The following is a 20,012-nucleotide window of genomic DNA, read 5'->3' as shown; positions in this document are numbered from 1 at the left end:
TTTTACTTCACATTATTTAAATGCCAAATGTGAAATATAGTTCAAAATAAAAGTGCACTTCTTCATTGACTTTTTCTTTTACTTGTGGATTTTCCCCTCTGTAAATAAGGAAGGAGCAGACTGACTTTAAAGACAAGTTTTTTCAACTATATATATATATGTCCAACTACTTATATAGATTATACATATTAAAAAATGTAATGCTTCTATGACACCAAAAAAGTATTATTTCTTTTAATCCATGCTAAGCTGCAACAGTACTACAAGAGTTAATTATTTAGAACAGCAGGCTGTAAAAGGAATAATCCTGTAGGAAATGTGGAGTGCATTATTTCTTTAGTGATCTCTGCTTCCATGGAAACAATTTCTCAGCACAATTCTAAACCTTGTAAAAGTAGGGCAGTAGGTCTATGTAAAGCAGCAATTAAACAACCCGAATACTTTTATCTAGGCCATTAAATACTTTGTTCAGCATCACATGTGATTACAGTGTTCACTGGGATGTTAAACCAGCGGCTGCTTCCCGTGGGGATGGATGAAGTCCTTATCCCTCAGTTCCTCGGGGGTGCACAGCACCTCTCCCTCCCCGTGCAGACACTCGGGGTGCTCAGCTGTGCCACGCTCTCTCTTTGGGGTGCACTGTCCTCCTCCCCAGCCTCTCTTGCCCCTACAGCCAACTCTGCCCTCATGGCTCAGCCCTGCCCAGCAGAGCGGATTCTCCGCAGCACAACAGAAGGAATCTGGTAACAGAGCTGGACCCAGCACACCTCGATCAGACTGGGGGAGGGAGTGTGGCTGATGGGAAGGGATGTGCTGGGCACCTCCGGGCTGTGCCCCTGCGAACCCCTCACACTGCTGATTCAGGACTGTGACGTGTGTGGCAAACACTGGGGCACCATCCCAGCATTCCTGCCCCCAGTACCGCTGGATCATCTTCAGCGGGAGACTAAAGCACAGCGGGTGTCAAACAAGGAGGGAAACTCCTCCATAGCGAGGCACTCCGGCCTGGATGCGCTCCCTGGCCGCAAGTTTACTAAACACGCTGGAGTTTCGCTCCGAGTTCCGCTGCGAGTTCCGAAGCTCTCCCGCAGCAGCTGTGACAAAGCTCCCTCTGCTGGAGCCCAGCTTTACTCTGTCACTCGGTCAGGGCCAGCGACACGGAACAAAGCCATTCCAGACCCGCCTCGGAGACAAGATGTTACAGATACAGACACATCTTTCTTGCATGTGCAGCCTTTATTAGTAGACTCTTGTCTGTCATCAGGCAGAAATAGCAGAGAAGCAAGCAAAGGAAAAAAGTACTGAGTGAATACCAATGGAACAGCGTTAACTTTTTACTTGGTTATGGATTTTGGTTTTTTCAACTGAATTGTTTTTGGCAAGTTGGTTAGTTTAAAAAAAGTAAAATTAGGGATGTTCCCTCCCCTTGCACACAAGATCTGTGTCCCTATGAGGCAGCACCGCTGGTAACTGGGAGAGCAAAACATGATTCAGCCAACAAATGCCCATAGGGATATTTGCCAGAAGTAATATCTGGGGATGAGTTGTTTGGGTTTATTTTGTGGGTTTTTTGTGAATTTCTTTTTTCCTTTCCTAACCTGTTGAATTCCACCTTTAACTGTATCATTCTACCTACTACTCAACAATTTCTCATATCCTGAGCAATGACCTGGTATGGTGTAACACTGGTCCTATGGAAAGGAACAGCAAATTAGCACAGGTTCAGTGAAATAAAGCCTGGATGGGGAAAAAAACTTTTAAATAAAAAAATTTCATGCCTAAAATGTGTTTGGTAGAACTGGTATATTAGTTAAACCAGTTTTTATGTCCTGGGAAGCATGCAACTTCCAAACTCGCATCATTAACCACCCAGTGAAACTAAATGATGAAAAGCAGGTTAGTTTATTTTCTTACCCTGCCTCCTGTCTACAAAATCATTACTCAGCATCACATTGCTCTTTCCAATTCCTACAGAATTCTGTGTGCTAGACTGGATCCTGATGGCACAAGCATTGTATTTTCTCCACACCACCCTGCAACAAACACTTGGAATTCTGGAGCTTTTATGTGCATATCAAAGGTTCAATCTTGCCCCATGTCCTCAGAAAAATCACTTCAAAAGCCTGGGTTCCTCAAAAATTTCCTTACATAACACCACTGTTGAATACAATAATACAACTGTGTGACTTTACCTCAGTGATCATCAAAGAGGGAAGCAGCCAGGACAGTGTTAGCACTACCTGGGTAATCCTGACTCATCCCTAAAGGGCTGGGAATAGGGTGTGGAACAAGAGCAGTATCTGCTTCATGGTGCTGTGACAACAGAGGTTCAAAACTCTCCTCCCAGCAGCTCTAACTGGAATTGTCAGGACATTGACACTGGGAGATTTTCCAGAAACCTGCAAAACTGCAACACTACACCCCATGCCTGAGGAGGACGAATGCTCTCCCACCTGGAGTGTAGCTCAGCCAGGAATCCAGGAGTCCTTGCCATAGTGGTGGTCAGGAAACCCCAGAGATGAGTTTAGAGTAAATGCAGACTGAGCCAACAGGCCAGAGAGAGATGGATACACCAAGTGGTAAATTACACACAGTAGTGGGACCTACAGCTGTGTACTAGCACAGCTGAACATAGAAAGAGCACACAACACCCACCAGTAATTCTGAGTCCACAGCTCTTAAATGTGGGAAAATCACTGAGTTTCAAGGGCTCACATTTTCATCTGGTCAGGTTCTGCTCCCTCCCCTTTGTGACAGAGAGACTCATGAAGCCTGATAAAAATATAACATTAACTTCCTGTGAAGGAGTTCCCTCCTTGGGATGCAACTCTATGATTTTAAAGCTTTTCAAACTCTCATACAAACAAAAAGTTGAAACATATAAAATCTCAAAGTTCCATTTATGTTATGTAGAACTATATATATATATACACACACACATATTTTCTTAAAATAAAAATTGGGTCCATTGTCTCCCCTCTAGATATAAACTCCAAGTCTTGCTTGAAACTTTCAAATATATTTTAGACCTCTCTGAGAAGCTCTGCCCAAGATAAACATGTGTAAATAGTAATAACTGTAGACAAGTCAAGTTTCCTTAGTATTTAGAAAGCAACATTTAAAGCACATTTTTTTCTAAAAGGATTCACAGTGATACAGCTCATGAAATATTTCCAAGTTGCAATCAGGAAACTTCTCAATCAAGATCAATCTGTGACTGATTTATCTAAATACATACCTGTATGAAATCATAACTGAGGAACTGATATAAACAAGTGTTTTTCTATTGAACTGTACATTATAGAGAAGACTCTGAATATAAAAGTGGGGGTTTTTTTTTTGTTCAAAACCACAAATCCTTTTCTGCTCGTTGCACTCAGTTTGCCATCAATCAGGAGCTCTGGTTTCCACAGGAAACAGTGACAATTAGAAGTGGACAAACCACAATGATCTGGAGAACAACATAAAACCTCCCTGTAGAATGGAAGGTCAGAAAGAGGTAACCTGTAGTAAGACAGGAGTTATCATTTCCACTGGAAACAAGCACAGCCACTACTGAGAAGTCATGAAACTTGCCAGCTTTTTCTCCCCAGTATAGAAGCAGGATAGCAAAGAATATACCAAAAAAGCTACTTGGCCATCAAAATCCATGGGGAAAAGTAATAAGAAAAATAATAGTAAAAAATGAAATAGGGTGACGCATTTTGCTACAACTGTATGAAACTTCTTACTGGACACCAGGAAAGTTTTACAAAACTCTCATTTCAGTTAAGTTTCCCTTCTGTGAACTCATTCGAACTTACACTCCCTAAAGCAAAGGAACAAATCCATTCTGAGCTAGAGGTGCACTTGTAGATAAAAACATTAGAGAAAATTCCCAGACTGAAAGACTTGAGAGAGGACAAGCTCCCTCTGCAGACTGATGCACAGCACTCTTGACAGGGTGTCCTCCTTCCCAAACATCAGGCTGGTCAATCATTAACTCCATGGCACTCATCAGCATTCAGCATTCCTCGGGCACACAGGTCACACATTAGGAGCTTTCAAAGTGTTTTTAAACCACAACAATGAAATGACACTGGATTCTTAACAGTCACTACTAAAAGGGATAACAATTCTGGATGAGTTGACATAATGGAGAGGAGGGGAAGAAATTAAAAAATGAAATCAAAATTCCAAAGCCATCACACTGGCAATTCGTGTGAATGTTCATTCTCACTTCCTTCAGCATTTTTTTCACTCTTGTATGTGGAAAGGAATAAGTTTTCTATCTGAGTCAAGAACTCTTCAGCAATGAGGCAGTTTGTTACCTTGCCCAAAGTCTTCCTCATGCACTCCAAAAGCTAGGCAAAAAAAAAGGATATCTGTTTTAAATTGTCATTTCCCCCTTCTTTTATGTGGTAAGTATTGCAAAGAGAATTTTATTTATTTATTTAGGATGAACACTACAAAAAGTGTTTGTACATTATAAATTTAAAAGGAACAGGATGATCTAAACCCAAGTCCTTAAAACCAGTTACCCAACAACTGCATTTCAGAGCATTCTACCAACTCAAGTTTAGATTTACACTTTATAATCAAAGATTTATTGAGGGCAAACAAACAAAAAAACCCAATGTGTGCAATTACTGTGTGCAAGTTTTCCGGTTATGTCTTTTGTTTCGGGCAGAGTTTCTGTCTTGTTTGTGCCATAATGGTACAGCTGCCAAGAGTCAGAGCTCCAGAGCAGTGACCACACTGACTGGAAAATACAGCTCCTACTTATCCATGACAAACATGGCACAGCATCATTTTACTGATGGAACAAAGGACCAGGAAGGCCAAATCTGCTCTTGAAACATGTGCAGGTCTTGACATGGAAAGCACACAAAATGCTGAGCAGAGACCTGAGTAATAAATTGCCATTAATTCTTCACCAAATTGAGGGTCAAACTTGGTGTCTGCACATAACCATTCCCACCTCTCTGAGAGGAGGACCTTTATTTTCACTGTGTTGTAAGTAAATAAGCTGTGCCACAGAAATAATTTATTATCATTAATTTACATCTCTGATTTGTAAAAGTGTAACTCCAGGTGACTTCTGACATGAAACAGATTTGCATTTTAAAAAAACATATACTATAAAAAAGTGAAGAGAAGAAAACTTACTTTCTGCAAACAAGTCAGGTCAGAATCTCTATGAAAAATTTTATCCATGGGGACACTGCTGTTGGAAGAAAAACAAACAAGAGTGCTGGAGAAATCAACCATGGGTCTTGACTGAAACGTAACAATAAATCCAACCTGGCTGTTTGTAACAGAAGTGGACACCAACCTGTGGCAAAATCTGTATTTCTCAATTATCCACCTTGTTTTTTCAAATACTAATTCCCACTGAGGCTCCTCCAACATCTGTTCCATTTCAAATTTGTAGGGCAGGCCTGCAACCAATTGAAGATCATTATTCAGTGTTTCTGCTACACTCCACTGTTTTTTTTCCTGTTCAGTTTAGGTGCAATCTCTTCCTTCCCCATAATTGTTCCTCATTTATTACTGACTGCAGAAGCCTGTAGTTCTGTTACTTGACAACATTAAGGAGGTTAAAGGATGACGTGTTTTGGATTCCAAATTTAATTCTGGTGGGAGTAGGAAATCTGTTCTGCTCCCTGCCCTTGCCAACTCCCATTCCATAAAGAAGGACAGAAATCTACAACAAACCCAAAAATGAAAAACCTAATTGAGTGTTTCTAACTTAGGTGCACTTTTGTAGTCTAAGAGTTATATGGTTATTAAATTAATAAAAAAGGTTTGGTTTTTCAGTATGAATGGGCTGATGGTGAAGTCCTCACTATTGTTTTCAATTTCAAAGGAAATTTGCTCAGAAATGAAGAAATTCTTCTGGTTTACTGCAGGTGGGAGAATTCTAGAAAATATTTTAAAAGAACCATCAGAAAGTTATTTGAAAGACACAATCAGTTTACCAAAAATCAGGGAGAAAGAAAGAGACTGTACATTTCAGTAAATCATTTCCAAAGAGCCAGAGGAGATGGCATTTTGTAAAACCTTGATTTCAGGAACTAAAAAGAAATCTGAAATCCTCTGACAGAAAATGCACATGACTACAGAAATGTCTACTTCTCAGGGCAATAGAGTTTGTCAGTATTTTAACTCCCCCCCACAAGGGTGGGATGTGTGGGAGGATAAAAGTGCAGGAGTCTCAGTGTGGTAAACAGGAACTGGGGTACAGATGTGGCCACTGCTGCCCCTTGACTGTGCAGTGAGGCTCCAGACAGATGGGCTCCATTGTCTCCCTCTGGAAGAAACAGAGGGAAGCTCTCTTGGCTTGGCTACTGCTATGCCAAGAGACCTGGAAACCTTGGAGTGTGGATGCAAAAAACAGGACTTTATTTATAAAGGGAGGAGGAGAGAGAACAGGCAGGTACCAGAACCATCTACTGATATCAGGGGAATTTTCATCAAATCTGTGTCAGGAAAAGAGCAGAAGATCTGATCATCACTTGCAATACAGCAAATTTTATGTGGTACGTCCTTAACTGTTCAAGAAAGGAGAAGACCCTGTTTTCATAAAATGCCAATGATATTTTTAATGAGGAATTAATGTTCCCTCTAGGTGGGATTTCATACCAGCACCATTTCAGCTTTCATGCCTTGTGTTCCCCTGGACAGCTGGCACATTTATTTGATCCTCTGACCTGCTGAATGCCACGTTACTCAAAAATTAAGGATTTTTGGCAACTGTAGCAGCCAATGCTTTGCTATTTACTTCTGTCTCCTCGAGCAGAGAATCTGTTCAGAATTTTGTAATGCAGGCCAAGTAAGACATGGGAAACAGTTTCTAAGCTGTTCACATGGATTCTGTATGTAAATAACAGGGACCTCCGTCCCAGCCCTTTCACTTCTTTGAGGAATTGTGGGAACTACTAACACAGAAGATCAATCTTGTATGTATTTATAGTTGTATATTCCTGTCCACATAGCACAGACAACCCACAGGTTTATTTTCTCAGTGAAATTCCTGGGTTTATCTAGCACATGTTACCATTATAAATTGCACCATTTATATAATGTCATCATACTAACAATAGAAATACATAAATACTGATTTCTCAGGTTCAACACCAGACATCTTCCCCTTAACACCCAAAGAATTAAGACACTGGATTAAACAGGGATACTTACGATAGGAACCATCAGAACTGATCTCATCACTAATGACCAGACAGGTGATCTGGGAATAGGGAAGAGGATTGTTCCTGTTGTAAGGGCTTATGATCATCCCGATGAACATGGCACCACCCCTGGAGAAATAGCTCTAAAAAACACCAAAAACACCACATACAAAAATCCAGTCTTATTCAGAGCAGCAATGCTGAAACCTAAAGAACAGCTTTTATGTCAATTCACGCTGAGCTGCTGTAAGACACATCGGTGCAACAGCGCAAAGCCCAGGGAGCCTTCAGGCTCGGGTGTTTGGCAGGTCTCTGCTGTACCTGGTACTTGGCCTGCGTGTCGATGTCGCGGATGGAGGGGTTGGGCTCGAAGGCGGGGTGGGAGTGGTACCAGCCGATCACCTGGAAGCCCCTGGCCGCCAGCGACTCCGAGGCCTGCGTCTGGGACACCGGGTCCATCTCGCACTGCAGGCCTGTGCTCAGGCTGTTGCACGGCTCTGCCGCCCGCACCTGGGGAAAGAACCTCTGGCTGCAGCAGTGCAAGGAGCATCCATCAGGCTGCAGGGGGTTACTGCGGCCCAGCCCTGCATTTTGCCCACAGTAACCCCCTGCAGTGCTGGGGATGGTGTGGCTGGACAGGCCCAGGAGGAAAGGGACCTGGGGGGACTGGTTGACAGCCGGCTGAACATGAGCCAGCAGTGTGCCCAGGTGGCCAAGGAGGCCAATGGCATCCTGGCCTGGATCAGGAATAGTGTGATATCCCAGCAGGGGCAGGCAGATCATTCTGCCCCTGTACTTGGCACTGGGGAGGCCACACCTGGAGTGCAGTGTCCAGTTCTGGCCCCTCAGTTTGGGAAGGACATTGAGATGCTTGAATGCATCCAGAGGAGGCAACGAGGCTGGAGAGGGGCTGGGAACACAAACCCTGTGACAAAAAACTGAGGGAACTGAGGATGCTCAGCCTGGAGAAAAGGAGACTCAGGGGTGACCTTATCACTCTCTACAACCCCCTGAAAGGTGCCTGTGCTCAGGTGGGGTTGGTCTCTCCCCAGGCAGCACTGACAGAACCAGAGAACACAATCTCACACTGCACCAAGGGAAATTCAGGTTGGATACTAGGGAAAAGTTCTCACTGAAAGAGTGATAAAGTTCTGCAGTGGCAGCCCAGGGAGGTGGTGGAGTCACCATCCCTGGATGTGTTTAACAAAGACTGGATGTGGCACTCAGTGCCAGGGTTTAGTTGAGGTTGGACTCAAGGATCTTGAAGATCTCTTCCAACCCAGTGATTCTGTGAATTCTGTGAATCAGTTACAGAAAACTTACAGAGTTTTAAGAGGCATTTACCAGATCTTTCTCATGATGCAGTTGACACTTGAATGTTAACTCTCATATTTCAAGACTACAGTAATGGACTTCGACTTTAATATATATTTAATTAGTTGCCTTTTAGAAATCAGTTACATCTATTCAAATTGTAACTATGATCATTTCAGTTTTAATATTCTAGAGAAAATTTGAAAAGACAAACACTTACTTCCACAATTTTATCAGCTTCAGAGTACTTTCCACCGAGCAGCCCAATCACTTCTGCCAGAGACACATGAGAGTGCTGGAATGAGATCAAACAAGTAGGAAAGTCCAAGTTGTGGGATTTCTCACAAGGCAGTGACTTCTCAAGGATATGTAGAAGGAAAACTCAAGACAACTCAAGACTCTCAAATACCCAGTACTTCCATTTAAAGCCAACAGAAAAGATTAAACTTGCTTATTATATACACACCACAGATGTAATGCAAGAATGCAACACTTCCATACACAAGGAAATGTGTAGGGAAGTTCAAAAACTGCAGCCTGGGCAGTGCTGAACAACTGCACACATTTTGGTACAGCCTGTTATTCTTGAAAAAAACCCACACATTGCTTTGCAAACACAAAATCAATTCCCAGACTGGGAGAAAATGAAGCCATAGATTTCAGAAGGGCAGTCTGTTTCAGAAAGTAGCTTTAAGCAAATTAAAGTATGACAGAGAGTAGTAAGTACTAAAGCTCTCAGCAAAGTAGCAAAGCTCTTATTAGCTTTTCTAGAAGGTCAATAGTTGTGTATTAAACACAATACAAAAACCATTCATTTTAGGGGCTTTATTTAATACTAGATTCTCACACTTCTAGCTCTGACTGGAAAAAAAATCACAGAATGGTTTGGATTGAAAGGAACTTGAATTATTATCTCATTATCCCCCCTGCCATGGGCAGGGACACTTTCCATTAGAACAGGTTGTTCAGAGCTCCAGCCAACCTGGCCTTGAACACTTCCAGGGATGGGGCAGCTACAGCTTCTCTATTTTATTTTCTTGCTCTTGTTATGTTGCTCATTAAAAACAAGAACCAAACCCACAGGACACACATCACAGCTTTTTGAAAGATAAACCTTAATGCTTACCAAATCCATTATTAAAAGTGCTTCAGAAGACACTTTCACCTGAAAGGGTTCCTGAAATGATAAACACAATGATAAGAAAAGTAACCCAGGCAATGGAGCCTTCTTGCTAATTCACTCAGAGGTACATACCTGCTTTTCTTCCGTGAACAAACAGCATGGTATCAGCTGAAAGGGATCAAAGGAACTATAAAATGAAAGAAAATTTCTCTAAAGATGTAGGACAGTCAGGAAACTTTTCAAGTTTCCCACTGTCTCCTTGGCAGAGGAGGAATAACCTTGTTTTCTTCACTGGATTTTCTCATCCCACATTAGGATGGCTTCCACCAAACACCAAAATGTCACTTCCCACACTCCTAAATTCCAACACAGAACATCTGAAAAGCATCCCTGCTATTTCAGACCAGGATACATATTAATGCTGTGCAGGTTTCCAGCCTGACACTACACAGGACATTGGTTCCATTTCTGGCAGATCTATGTCTGAACATGATGTGATCAAATACCTTTTGATTTGTCTTGAACCTTTAGAAGGTTTTGCAGGTTTCAGTTTTTCTTCCTCTCTCCTTCTTGCTAATTCTTCAGCTGAGAGATGCTGAAAAGATTTTTTTAAAAATTGAATGTTTCGATGTCTGAAGTGCTTTTTCAGCCCTGATAGCAAAACCAGCCCAGAATAAATTCTTGGTATCTCTGCCCTCTTAATATAATTTGTGTGTTACAAGACTACTCATGATAGAGACAACAGCCATGGCAGAACCAAGCAGTGTGGAAGAAATGACAATTTGAGATCAAGTCCACAAGGTGCCTGATAAGAGAATTCTCTCACTCTCCAAATCATTCAAATTCAGTAAAATCACAGCCCACATCACAAACCAGATGGAAATCCAGGTATGACCATCTGCCATTACAAACCACGACCAGAATTTATCATGCCCCCTCCTTAGGGATGTCTTCAACCTTTATGTCCATCTAAATATGTATTTTACAGGAAGTGTTGGAATTACTAACCACAGTTACTCAAAAATGGGGTATGGCATGATACCATTATGGAAGTAATTGTTACAAGCAATTACTGAAAGGTTGAAAATTAAGAAGGTTTTGTATACAGGAAAATTGGATGTTTACAGTTCTTCACTTTTGATGTAATTTGTAATTGTAGGAACAGACATGCATTTTCTTTCCAAGTCTCCCATAAAATATTTAACCTTGTATGAATTTTTTAAGCACTTAATAAACCACAGTATTACTGGGGATATTGCTAGTAGCAGAATTAATATTAGGAACTCATTATCACCTGCATAATGAGCACAAGGAAACCATACGGGACTGAAAAAATAACATTTAAATGTTATTCTCCCATCCCCTACCGTTACCCTAAAGGCAGTTAACTGAAAGCAACGGGTCATGAAATCTCCTACAAGACAAGGCAACAAGTTTTATGGGCATAAAACCCCTGTGCAAACCCCAAATGCAGCTGCTTTAATCAGCATGAAGATGTGCCAGCTGCTGCAATACTTTCGAATTACACTTCCACAAGAGAGGTTAAATCCCTATGACACAACTGTTCCCTTGTCTGTTTGATGCCACAGCACCTGCCAGCAATTAGCAGGAACTGATATTTAAGGTAAGTTTAAAACACAGGAGGGTTACCTCAAATGTCTGTCCTTCCAAATCCTTTGCATCACACCAGTTTCCCCACGGGTCCCGCACTCGCCGTCTTCTCGTGCGCTGAGGCAAGAAACCACCATGAGTCAAATTACCCTAGAAAAACTGCATTTCCTTCTTCCAGGCAGCCAAAAGGACATTGTCCAAAAGGTCCCTGCCCCAGGAATGGTACTGACACTCCAACATGTTCCCAGAAAATAAAGAACACCCCGGATTTCTGTAGAATTAAGTAGTTCATAATCTGTCAGGAATTATCATCAGTAAAGGTTTTGGGGTTTAAGGCTGTAAAGCCTGTTAGTGTTCCACGGAATATCAGCACCCCTGACAGCAAGAGGGTACTGATATCCAGCTCTGAATTAATGCTCAGACAACACACAAAGCTATAAACTCAGTGTGTTTACATTTAGTCTATGCTACAGTTCTTTACATTTCAATTTATTATTTTTAAAGTGAGACTGATTTAGTTCTCCTCTCATCAACTGATTTACTTTGCTGTGAAGTACTTAAAAATGCTACATTAAGTGTGAATATAAAAATTAACTCTGGCAAGCCTTGGTAATTCGTGCAGTTATAAATGAGTTACTGCTGCATTTAATTGTGTGCATAGGGCTCTCAGTAAGCCATAACATATACCTACTGTATTTAACAGTTGAAAAACAAGCAACTTAATCACACACTGCAATGCACTTCACTATTTTGTGGCTAATAAATTATGGGGAGGTGGGGAGGAGGGGGTTCAGGCTGCAGGGGAAGGCCTGCAAGACAGCTGAAGTACCTGAACATGTCAGGGGGTGTGAGACACCTGTACCAAGACTGACACCCGAATCGCAGGGCACCCTAAGGAAACTGCAGCCTGAGAGGAGACATTCCCCAAGGTGCCCTGGCATGCAAATAAATGCAGGCTGGGAGGATTTTCCCTTTGTTCCTGCTGCCCCCAGGCCGTACCATGGACTGCAGGCGCTGGGCCAGCTGATAGGCTTCCACCGTGTCCTTGCCCTCCCTGCAGCGGCTCCTGTCGGCGGGCTGGGGCCGGTTGTACACGGCCTGTTCTGCAGGACACACACAGGGGACAATTCCCGTGTCAGCAGAGCTCAGGGCTGCTCAGCACTGCCACACACACAGCAATGACACGGGTAAGTGACAACAGCAAATGGCACAGGGGAGAAAGCAAACAAAAACCTCACAGCAAAGACATCTCTTGATGGTCATAATTCTGAGTGGTGATGTAGCCTTTTCCCACCACACTTTTAAAACAACAAAACCTCCTCTTCTCCTCCTTCTTTCTAAATAATTTTTAATAACTTTACTTTGGACAAAATGTAATTGCAGGCTATTTCTCCTCTCCTAGGTGACTGTCATTTGGCTTTGGACCAAAATTCATTCAGAGCCTTTAAACCAACATCAAGTTACAGATGCATATTCACTTTTAACAGTTCACCTAATTTTAACACTTGAATTGTTAAAAAACTAGCCCTGAGGATGAAGGCATTGGTATTTATTTAGAAATTTGTTATAATTTAGTGTGGGAAAAGAAACAATTACTTGAATTCTACCTAATAAGAAGGGCAGAATTTCAGACACAGCTGGTATCAGGACACACAGAAAAGCATGACACAAAACAGACACCCCACCAACTGATGTGTGATTAAACACGAGGAAAGGGAAATAAAAATAAAAAACAGAAGGCTTTGTGTAAACCCAAAATTCCTAATCCTGTTAATAGGTTACAAGCTCTTCTAGATTTCCAAGGTTATGACCGAATCAGCAAGGATGAATGTGCATCCTCTGTGTGAGCAGCACACCCTAGTGCTGGGCAGTCCTTCATCACTGCACCAGAAGAGGCCATTTATTGACTGCTCTAACAGAAATATCTTTACCACAGCCAAAGTTGATGGCTCCTATCAACTCCAGGTAGGTGTGGATCCGCCCGATGCAGTTGACGTCCCCGCAGTTCTTCAGGCCCGGCCGCACCGAGGTCTTGTTCAGGTATTTGGGTTTGCATCTCTCCCTAAAACAAAGCACAGCCCCTGGTCAAAGAGCAGAACAAACCACGGGGGGATGAAGGAATTGGGGCACTTTAACTGAGGTCCTGTTTTCACTCCCTGTGCGTTTATTCCTTCCTTTAAGCTGATACTGAATCTTAGTTCAACACTTCTCTGGTGTCGAATGGAATTTTAGTCTCTCTCTTTGCAACTAGAACCTGTCAGAGCACAAGACAACTGAATGAGGACAGAGTTAAACTCACTAATTCTTTCTGCTTCAAAGCAAGCACAAACCAAAACCGGCAACCAAACTATCTTGAGCCTTCTACTACAAGTCACTATGTTTCCTTACACCACTCCTTTGCAGATGGAATATAAAACATTTAAGTGCACAAGCACCACTCCAAATTGATTCTTAATTTGAGGCATTCCTTCGGTCAACACTATTTGCTCTAGCACACACTATTACTTCCTGCTGCCTTTCTGTAAAGGCAGAGCTATGGAATTAATGCCATTGGTTATTTTAAGGAACCATTTGTTAAAACCATTCTTATGCATAGGATAGCAAAAATGGCAAGGAAATAGCACAGCCAAAATAAATGCAGCCTGTTCTGGTACAGAACATTCATTTTCTTAATGCTTCAAAGTATTTTCATTGCTCAGCTTCCAGAATGCCAGAGAAAAAAATCAGGAAGATGCAAAAGAAATATTAATAATGAATGCTCTTCACTGGCAAGCTACCATACAATTAATTTCACTCTACTCAGAAGTAAGCTGTTAGTACTAAGTAGTGTTACAACTACATCAGACCAGGATATCATAATGACTTATTTCAGTAAAAAACATTAATGCATCTCACCACTGATCCAAAATATAATTCCTGATTTTCAAATAACGCTCTGGTGTTTTGGCCTGGCGCCCTTCAAAGAATTCAGGAATAGCCTGCTTCTCTTCTTCCAGAATGATGCTTCTGTCAACCTCCACTTCTTGATCAGGTGGCTTCAGCTCCTCTGCTTCCTCTTGATGATCTTCATCCACTTGGCAGGGAGAAGGAAAAAGCAATCCATTATCAGCCAAGTCTCTTTGCTCCTCACTGAGCTCCTGATCGGTTCCCTGTGCAGGACATGTGACTGGTCCACTTTGCTCAGCTTTCTCAACAAGATTGTTGTACTGCTGGTAATCCAAATTCAAAGATTTATCCCCATTCAGGTGCTGAGAACACGTTGCTGCCACAGCAGGAAATACCAACGCATCCACTGTCTCTGGCCTGATGTGCTGAGGATCTTCTTTAGGCAAAGCAGTTGCAGAACTGTGGCCAGCAGATGAAAAACCTCCTTGTTCCACTGCTTTTGTTTCTTCAACTGGACTTTTTGGGATAACAGGTAACTCAGATTTTCCAGTTTCTTGCTGGAAGGCAGGAGTGAGCAGTTCATCCATGTCATCAGTTATGTCCACTTCCTCATCATCTGACAACTTCTCGATTTTCACCGCGTTCAGGTTGGGGTCTGCACGGCCTCTCAAGTTTCCAGCTTCCACCCTTGTCCCATCTTCCATGGGAAGGCTGCTCCCACACTGACTTTGCTCTTCTTTTTCTGAATCACCATTTTTTGCCTTAGGAGGGAGAAACAAACCAAAGTCATCTGCCCCCTAATAATCAGGACTGTTTTATTTGAACAGCAGACATTCTGAAGTGTTTCTTCATCAATTTACCATTTTCATTTAATTTAATCCATTGCAACTGACTTTTACACAGCATTATAAATATACTTTAGGCCAAGTATAAACTTGCATGTATTTCCAGTCAAAAAGCCCTAGAAAGTAGTTATTTCTTCTTAAAGTCCATGAAATCTCAAATAAGGCTGAAGCTAAAACTACAACAAATAAAGCTGAAGCTAAAACTACAAAGTGCTGTGTAGTAGAAAAACAGTATTTTCAAACTAACAACCAATAGTGTAAGGGACTACAATTATACTGCATTTATTGTTTAGTTATACCAACAATAAAACCAGTGGTCACTCTAGGAATTTGAAATCAGGCCTGACTTCACATTTAAATCTGCAAATAACAATATTCCACTTCTCTGAATATGGGAATGAATAGAGTACCTGCTTTGACAGCAGTGCCCTGAAAAGACAGATTAAAACCAAGCTACCCATTGGAAAACACCTTTTTGCCAGGTCCAGGGATGCTCCATTTACCTTGTTCCTGAAGTACTGCCGAGCATAGCTCTTGACTTGCAGAACCGTTCGAGTGCCGATCAGTTTGGCAATTTTTGTCCACCTGCGGCCAAACTTCACCTGAAGCAACAAAGCACATGGAAGTGACCCCAACTCTGACATCCCAGACATGGCACTCCACGTGTCAAATGAGTTCACAAACACTACAGCAAACCCACAGTAAAGAACCTCACTATTTATGTTCTACCAAGAAGGAAACTTCATCCAGTAGAAACAATTACTGTTATTTTTAACTAAAGCATCTTCACCCATTTCAGGCACTCTGCTGCCTGTTATCCCAAGGAACTGGCACAACCATATAATCTCTGCAGACCTTACAACAGTAAAGGATTTTACTTTATTACCTGATTTGCCTTCAGAACACACTATGCTATACTTCTCATAGTTAATGCAGCATTGTGATTATATCACATGCTTATTCATGTCAACTACTTTACTGTTCAAGATAACTCATTCGTTCAATTTAAAATATTTTATATATAAATATATATATAAACAAACTCACCAGTCCTTGTTCAAACAGCTCTTTTTCCTCTGATGTCCACTTCAAGGAACAGCCAGGTGATTTTGTAGGTGAACGCACCCTGGGAATGCAGGAAGCAGAAATCAGTGCTTTCCCAAATAGAAAAGTTCAGGTGAAAAGGCAACTAGAATTAACAAATTTTTATCATAAAGACCACTGTGCTACCAAAAAACTCCCCAAAACCTGGTTTACTCTAGCCTCTTGTTACACACAATACTTCTTCCTGTTGAAAGGCCTCCTAAATAATTTTTATATGGTCAAACAAAAGAAACTTTAATTTTTTAAAAATAGTATCTGGTAACTAAACAAAGTCAGACATCACACTTAAAAATACAACTCAATTGTTTAAATGTACATACATGACTTTTCCAGTTTTCTTATGTGGGCTGTAAATGCAAGAGTGAAAATAAAAATTAGTAATTGTGCTGCTGGTGCATATCCAGCAAATAAGAAGGACTTTAGAAGGAATTTTCATTTCTACTCAGGTAACTAAGAATTTTTCCCAGACAGATCTTACCTTTTCATAGATCTTTTCTCCACTTCCTTTTGGTTGAGCCAAATTTTTTCAGAAAGTGATTTATTAGATAAATAATATCTGAAATAGTTATTAAGTTTCCAAAGCATCAGAGATATTTGTACATGTGAGAATTTTATAACCAGATAAATTACACTGCTTCAGAATTACCCAGCTGTAGAAACAAATGCTGCAGTTTTTACAGCAGGATTTCTGCAATCTACCTAGAAGTTGACAGGGTTTCAGTCACCTTGACAGGGAAGGACTGTCCAGTTCTTTTGGAAATAAGAGGTTTTTTAGCATTCTACAAGAAAATATAAAACCAAATCAGCAAAAGGATACTCTTCTTCCAGCAACATCTTCTCAATGACAGCCCTGTTTTCTTCACTAATGCTGCTGTCCAATGTCCAGGGCTGCAAACAACAAAAACACATTTTAATATCTCAATTCTGCCACACTATACTTGAGTACTGACAAGAAATAGTTTGTAAAAGTAAGGAAGAAGCAGTGGTTAAAAACCTAGAAGAGCATGTACCTGGAGGGAAGAGAGAACACAGAAGCTCTGATAATCTTGCTACAAGCAGCATTGATTAAAAAATACTTACAAGACTGTTGCCAGTTCTCCAAGATGAATCAAGATAGTGATCCTGCAGCAGGCTTGATGCTGTGTTTTCATGATCTCTGAAAGAGATTCCAGTGTTCAGAACTGTTGTATTTTTAATATTGAATGTCATTGAGTTGTATTATCTCCACTTAACATTTCTACATCTTACCCCCAATGGTAAAAGCATTTTCTTGTAAAGGCAAACTGCTTTTCCTGCTGAGGAGAGCTCCTGCTTGCACAAGGTTTAATAGAATCCTGTCATACAGGGTTGTTAGAACCACAGAGTAAAATCTGGGAATGGTTTGGTTGGAAGATCATCTCATTCCAACCCACTGCCGACAGGGACATCTCCCACCAGACCAGGTTGCTCCAAGCCCTGTCCAACTTGGCCAGGGGTCACCACCCTTACAGGCAAGAGTTTCTTCCCAATATTTAATCTCATGCTCATACAAACTTCATCCAGTTTATATTTAACCTTTTCTGTAAATAACTACTACTTAAAGATCTGTCACTGATTAACATCATTGACCAACTTCCTTTTATTTTCATGCAGCATAAGATCTCCTTAGTAATTTGTGTAATTACCTGTTTTCAAAAATCTTTACTTCCACAACATTGTCTTGTCTGAAGACTAATTAGCCCTATATTCCCTGCAGTGCTACTAAATTAACTCACCTACTGCTCTGAACTGCTTTGTGCAGCACTTCAAACATCTGTTTATAGGATAAAGGATCAGGATGAGTCTCCATGTCCAGAGATCAATAGAACTCCTGCTTCTTTTTCAGCATACCCAAGAGAGGGTAGGAGTCCCCTTTGCCAGCAGCCTGTCTGGAGCAGGGGCAGGGGCTACTTGAGGGCAGTGTTTCTCTGCTACAAACCTCTCATTCTCTCCCAGCACCTGCAAGTGCTGGATTTGAGGCATTGCAGTCATTGCCTACTCACTTCAGCCTCCCTTATCTGTGAATTTGCTGAAGTCCAGAAGGCCAGTGGAATGTTGGGCTGCATCAAAACAGCACGGCGCCAGGGCTTTGCTCTGATGAAACCTCACCTGCAGTGAGGTGCTGCATCCAGCTCTTGGGTCCCCAACATAAGAAGGCCATGGAAATGTTGGAGCAAGCCCACGATGTTGATAAGAGCACTGGAGCACCTCCCCTACAAAGACAGGCTAGGAGAGCTGGGGCTGCTCAGCCTGGAGAAGGGAAGGTTGTGTGGAGAGCGGATAGCAAACTTCCACTGTCTGAAAGGGCTACAAGGAAACCGGAGGGGGACTCTTTGCAGGAACTGTAGTGATAGGACAAGGACTAATGGGTACGAACTGAAAGAGGGAAAAATTTGGTTAGATACTAGGAAGAAATTCTTTTACTTGGGAATGGTGATGCCCTGGCACAGGTTACCCAGGGATATTGTGGATGCCCCGGCCCTGGCAGCGTTCAAAGCCAGATTGAATAAAGCCTTGAGCAACCTGCTCTAGTGGGAGACATCTCTGTTCACGGCAGGGGGGTTGGGATAAGAAGATTTTTAAGGTCCCTTCCAACCCTCAACATTCCATGATTCTATGAACCCGTTTTCTGCACCTCACTCCGGGCGTTCAGCATCCTGAGCCTCCCTCGCTAACACAGTTACACAACCCAACACCTTCTCCATGGGTATTTTAAGGATTCTCCCAGCAGCCTCGCAGCGCTGTTCCGGGCTCTGAGGGACCTCATGACGGCGGTTCCGCGTTCTCCTTACACCAGCGCTACCACAGCCCCATTCTCAGTGCCCCTCCCGACGCCGCCCCACACCGGCGCTGCCCCCTCTCCACGGGCTCCCCGTGACACTCCAAGGTCTCTCCCGGAGCGGCGGGAAGCGCCCGGCCCGGGCCGCCCCCTCAGGAGCGCCTCTCCCCTCACGGCCGCCGCCCGCCGCGAGGCCACGGGGCGCGCTGGCCGAGGCGCAGCGGGCCCCTCGCGGCCCTCACTCACCCCGGGGCGGCCGCAGGGTCCCCCTCGATGTCCACCTCGGGCTCCTCCGCCGCCGCCATGACAGCGGGCCCGGCGATATCGCGGGAAGGGGCGGGCCAGGCACCGCGGAGATGGGCGGGAGCAGCGCCCAGAGGAGCGGCCGCGGCGGAGGCGGAGATGGCGCTGGGGTAGGCGGAGCGCAGGGCGGCTGAGGCGGGCGGCGAGCTGAGGGACAGGGCCGGGCAGTGAGGGGACATGGCCGGGAAGTGGAGGGTCGCGGCCGGACTGAGGGGACATGGCCGGGAAGTGGATGGTCGCGGCCGGACTGAGGGGACATAGCCGGGAACAGGGGAGCTGAGGGACAGGGCCGGGCAGTGAGGGGACATGGCCGGGAAGTGGAGGGTCACGGTCGGACTGAGGGGACATGGCCGGGAACAGGGGGAGCATGGCCGGACAGAGGGGACATGGCCGGGAGTTGAGGCGTCACCGCCAGACTAAGGGGACATAGCCGAGAGCTGAAGGGGCATGGACGGGCTGATGGGACATGGCCACCGCTGAGGGGACATGGCTGGGCTGAGAGCCAAGGGGAAAGGGGTGATAGTCAGGCGGGGGTACAAGGGGCGTGTGGGAGGCGGCGGTTGGGAGGCTGCAGCACACGCTGGTGAGGGGCACCCTCAGAGATGTGGGTGCTGGAGCACACGCTGGTGAGGGGCACCCTCAGAGATGTGGGTGCTGGAGCACTCGCTGGTGAGGGACACCCTCAGAGATGTGGGTGCTGGAGCACACGCTGGTGAGGGGCACCCTCAGAGATGTGGGTGCTGGAGCACACGCTGGTGAGGAGCACTCTCAGAGATGTGGGTGCTGGAGCACACGCTGGTGAGGAGCACCCTCAGAGATGTGGGTGCTGGAGCACTCGCTGGTGAGGGACACCCTCAGAG

At 43.5% G+C, this 20,012-nt stretch overlaps 1 protein-coding gene across 1 annotated transcript; it reads right to left on the bottom strand.

The window, feature by feature from the left end:
• Positions 1-1,286: 1,286 nt before the first annotated feature.
• On the bottom strand, positions 1,287-19,172 carry MYSM1 (Myb like, SWIRM and MPN domains 1). The gene is made up of 20 exons (XM_084210977.1): positions 19,096-19,172; positions 17,133-17,208; positions 16,870-16,940; positions 16,531-16,608; positions 16,373-16,399; positions 15,996-16,074; positions 15,452-15,550; positions 14,113-14,864; positions 13,149-13,279; positions 12,217-12,320; positions 11,257-11,334; positions 10,113-10,201; positions 9,739-9,793; positions 9,610-9,660; positions 8,704-8,778; positions 7,491-7,679; positions 7,180-7,312; positions 5,315-5,420; positions 5,149-5,206; positions 1,287-4,343 (listed from the first exon to the last, which is right to left on the bottom strand). The coding sequence occupies exons 1-20, from the start codon at positions 19,152-19,154 to the stop codon at positions 4,185-4,187; spliced, it is 2,469 nt and encodes an 822-aa protein (XP_084067103.1). The 5' UTR covers positions 19,155-19,172; the 3' UTR covers positions 1,287-4,184.
• Positions 19,173-20,012: the final 840 nt, after the last annotated feature.

The sequence above is a fragment of the Fringilla coelebs genome (genome assembly GCF_963513975.1).
Source record: "Fringilla coelebs genome assembly, chromosome: 9".
Lineage (NCBI taxonomy): Eukaryota > Metazoa > Chordata > Aves > Passeriformes > Fringillidae > Fringilla > Fringilla coelebs.
The sequence above is the reverse complement of the archived record's forward strand: the minus strand, read 5'-3'. Positions and strand labels throughout refer to the sequence as shown.

What these genes read in the sequence shown, in the direction of transcription:
- MYSM1 (XM_084210977.1), bottom strand. Translation starts at nt 19,154, where the DNA reads ATGGCGGCGGCGGAGGAGCCCGAGGTGGACATCGAGGGGGACCCTGCG. An exon ending in GACCCTGCGGCCGCCCCGGG is followed by an intron (nt 17,209 to 19,095) that starts GTGAGTGAGGGC and finishes AATCTCTTTCAG; the next exon opens with AGATCATGAAAACACAGCAT. An exon ending in ACACGCAGGCCAAGTACCAG is followed by an intron (nt 7,313 to 7,490) that starts GTACAGCAGAGA and finishes GGTGTTTTTTAG; the next exon opens with AGCTATTTCTCCAGGGGTGG.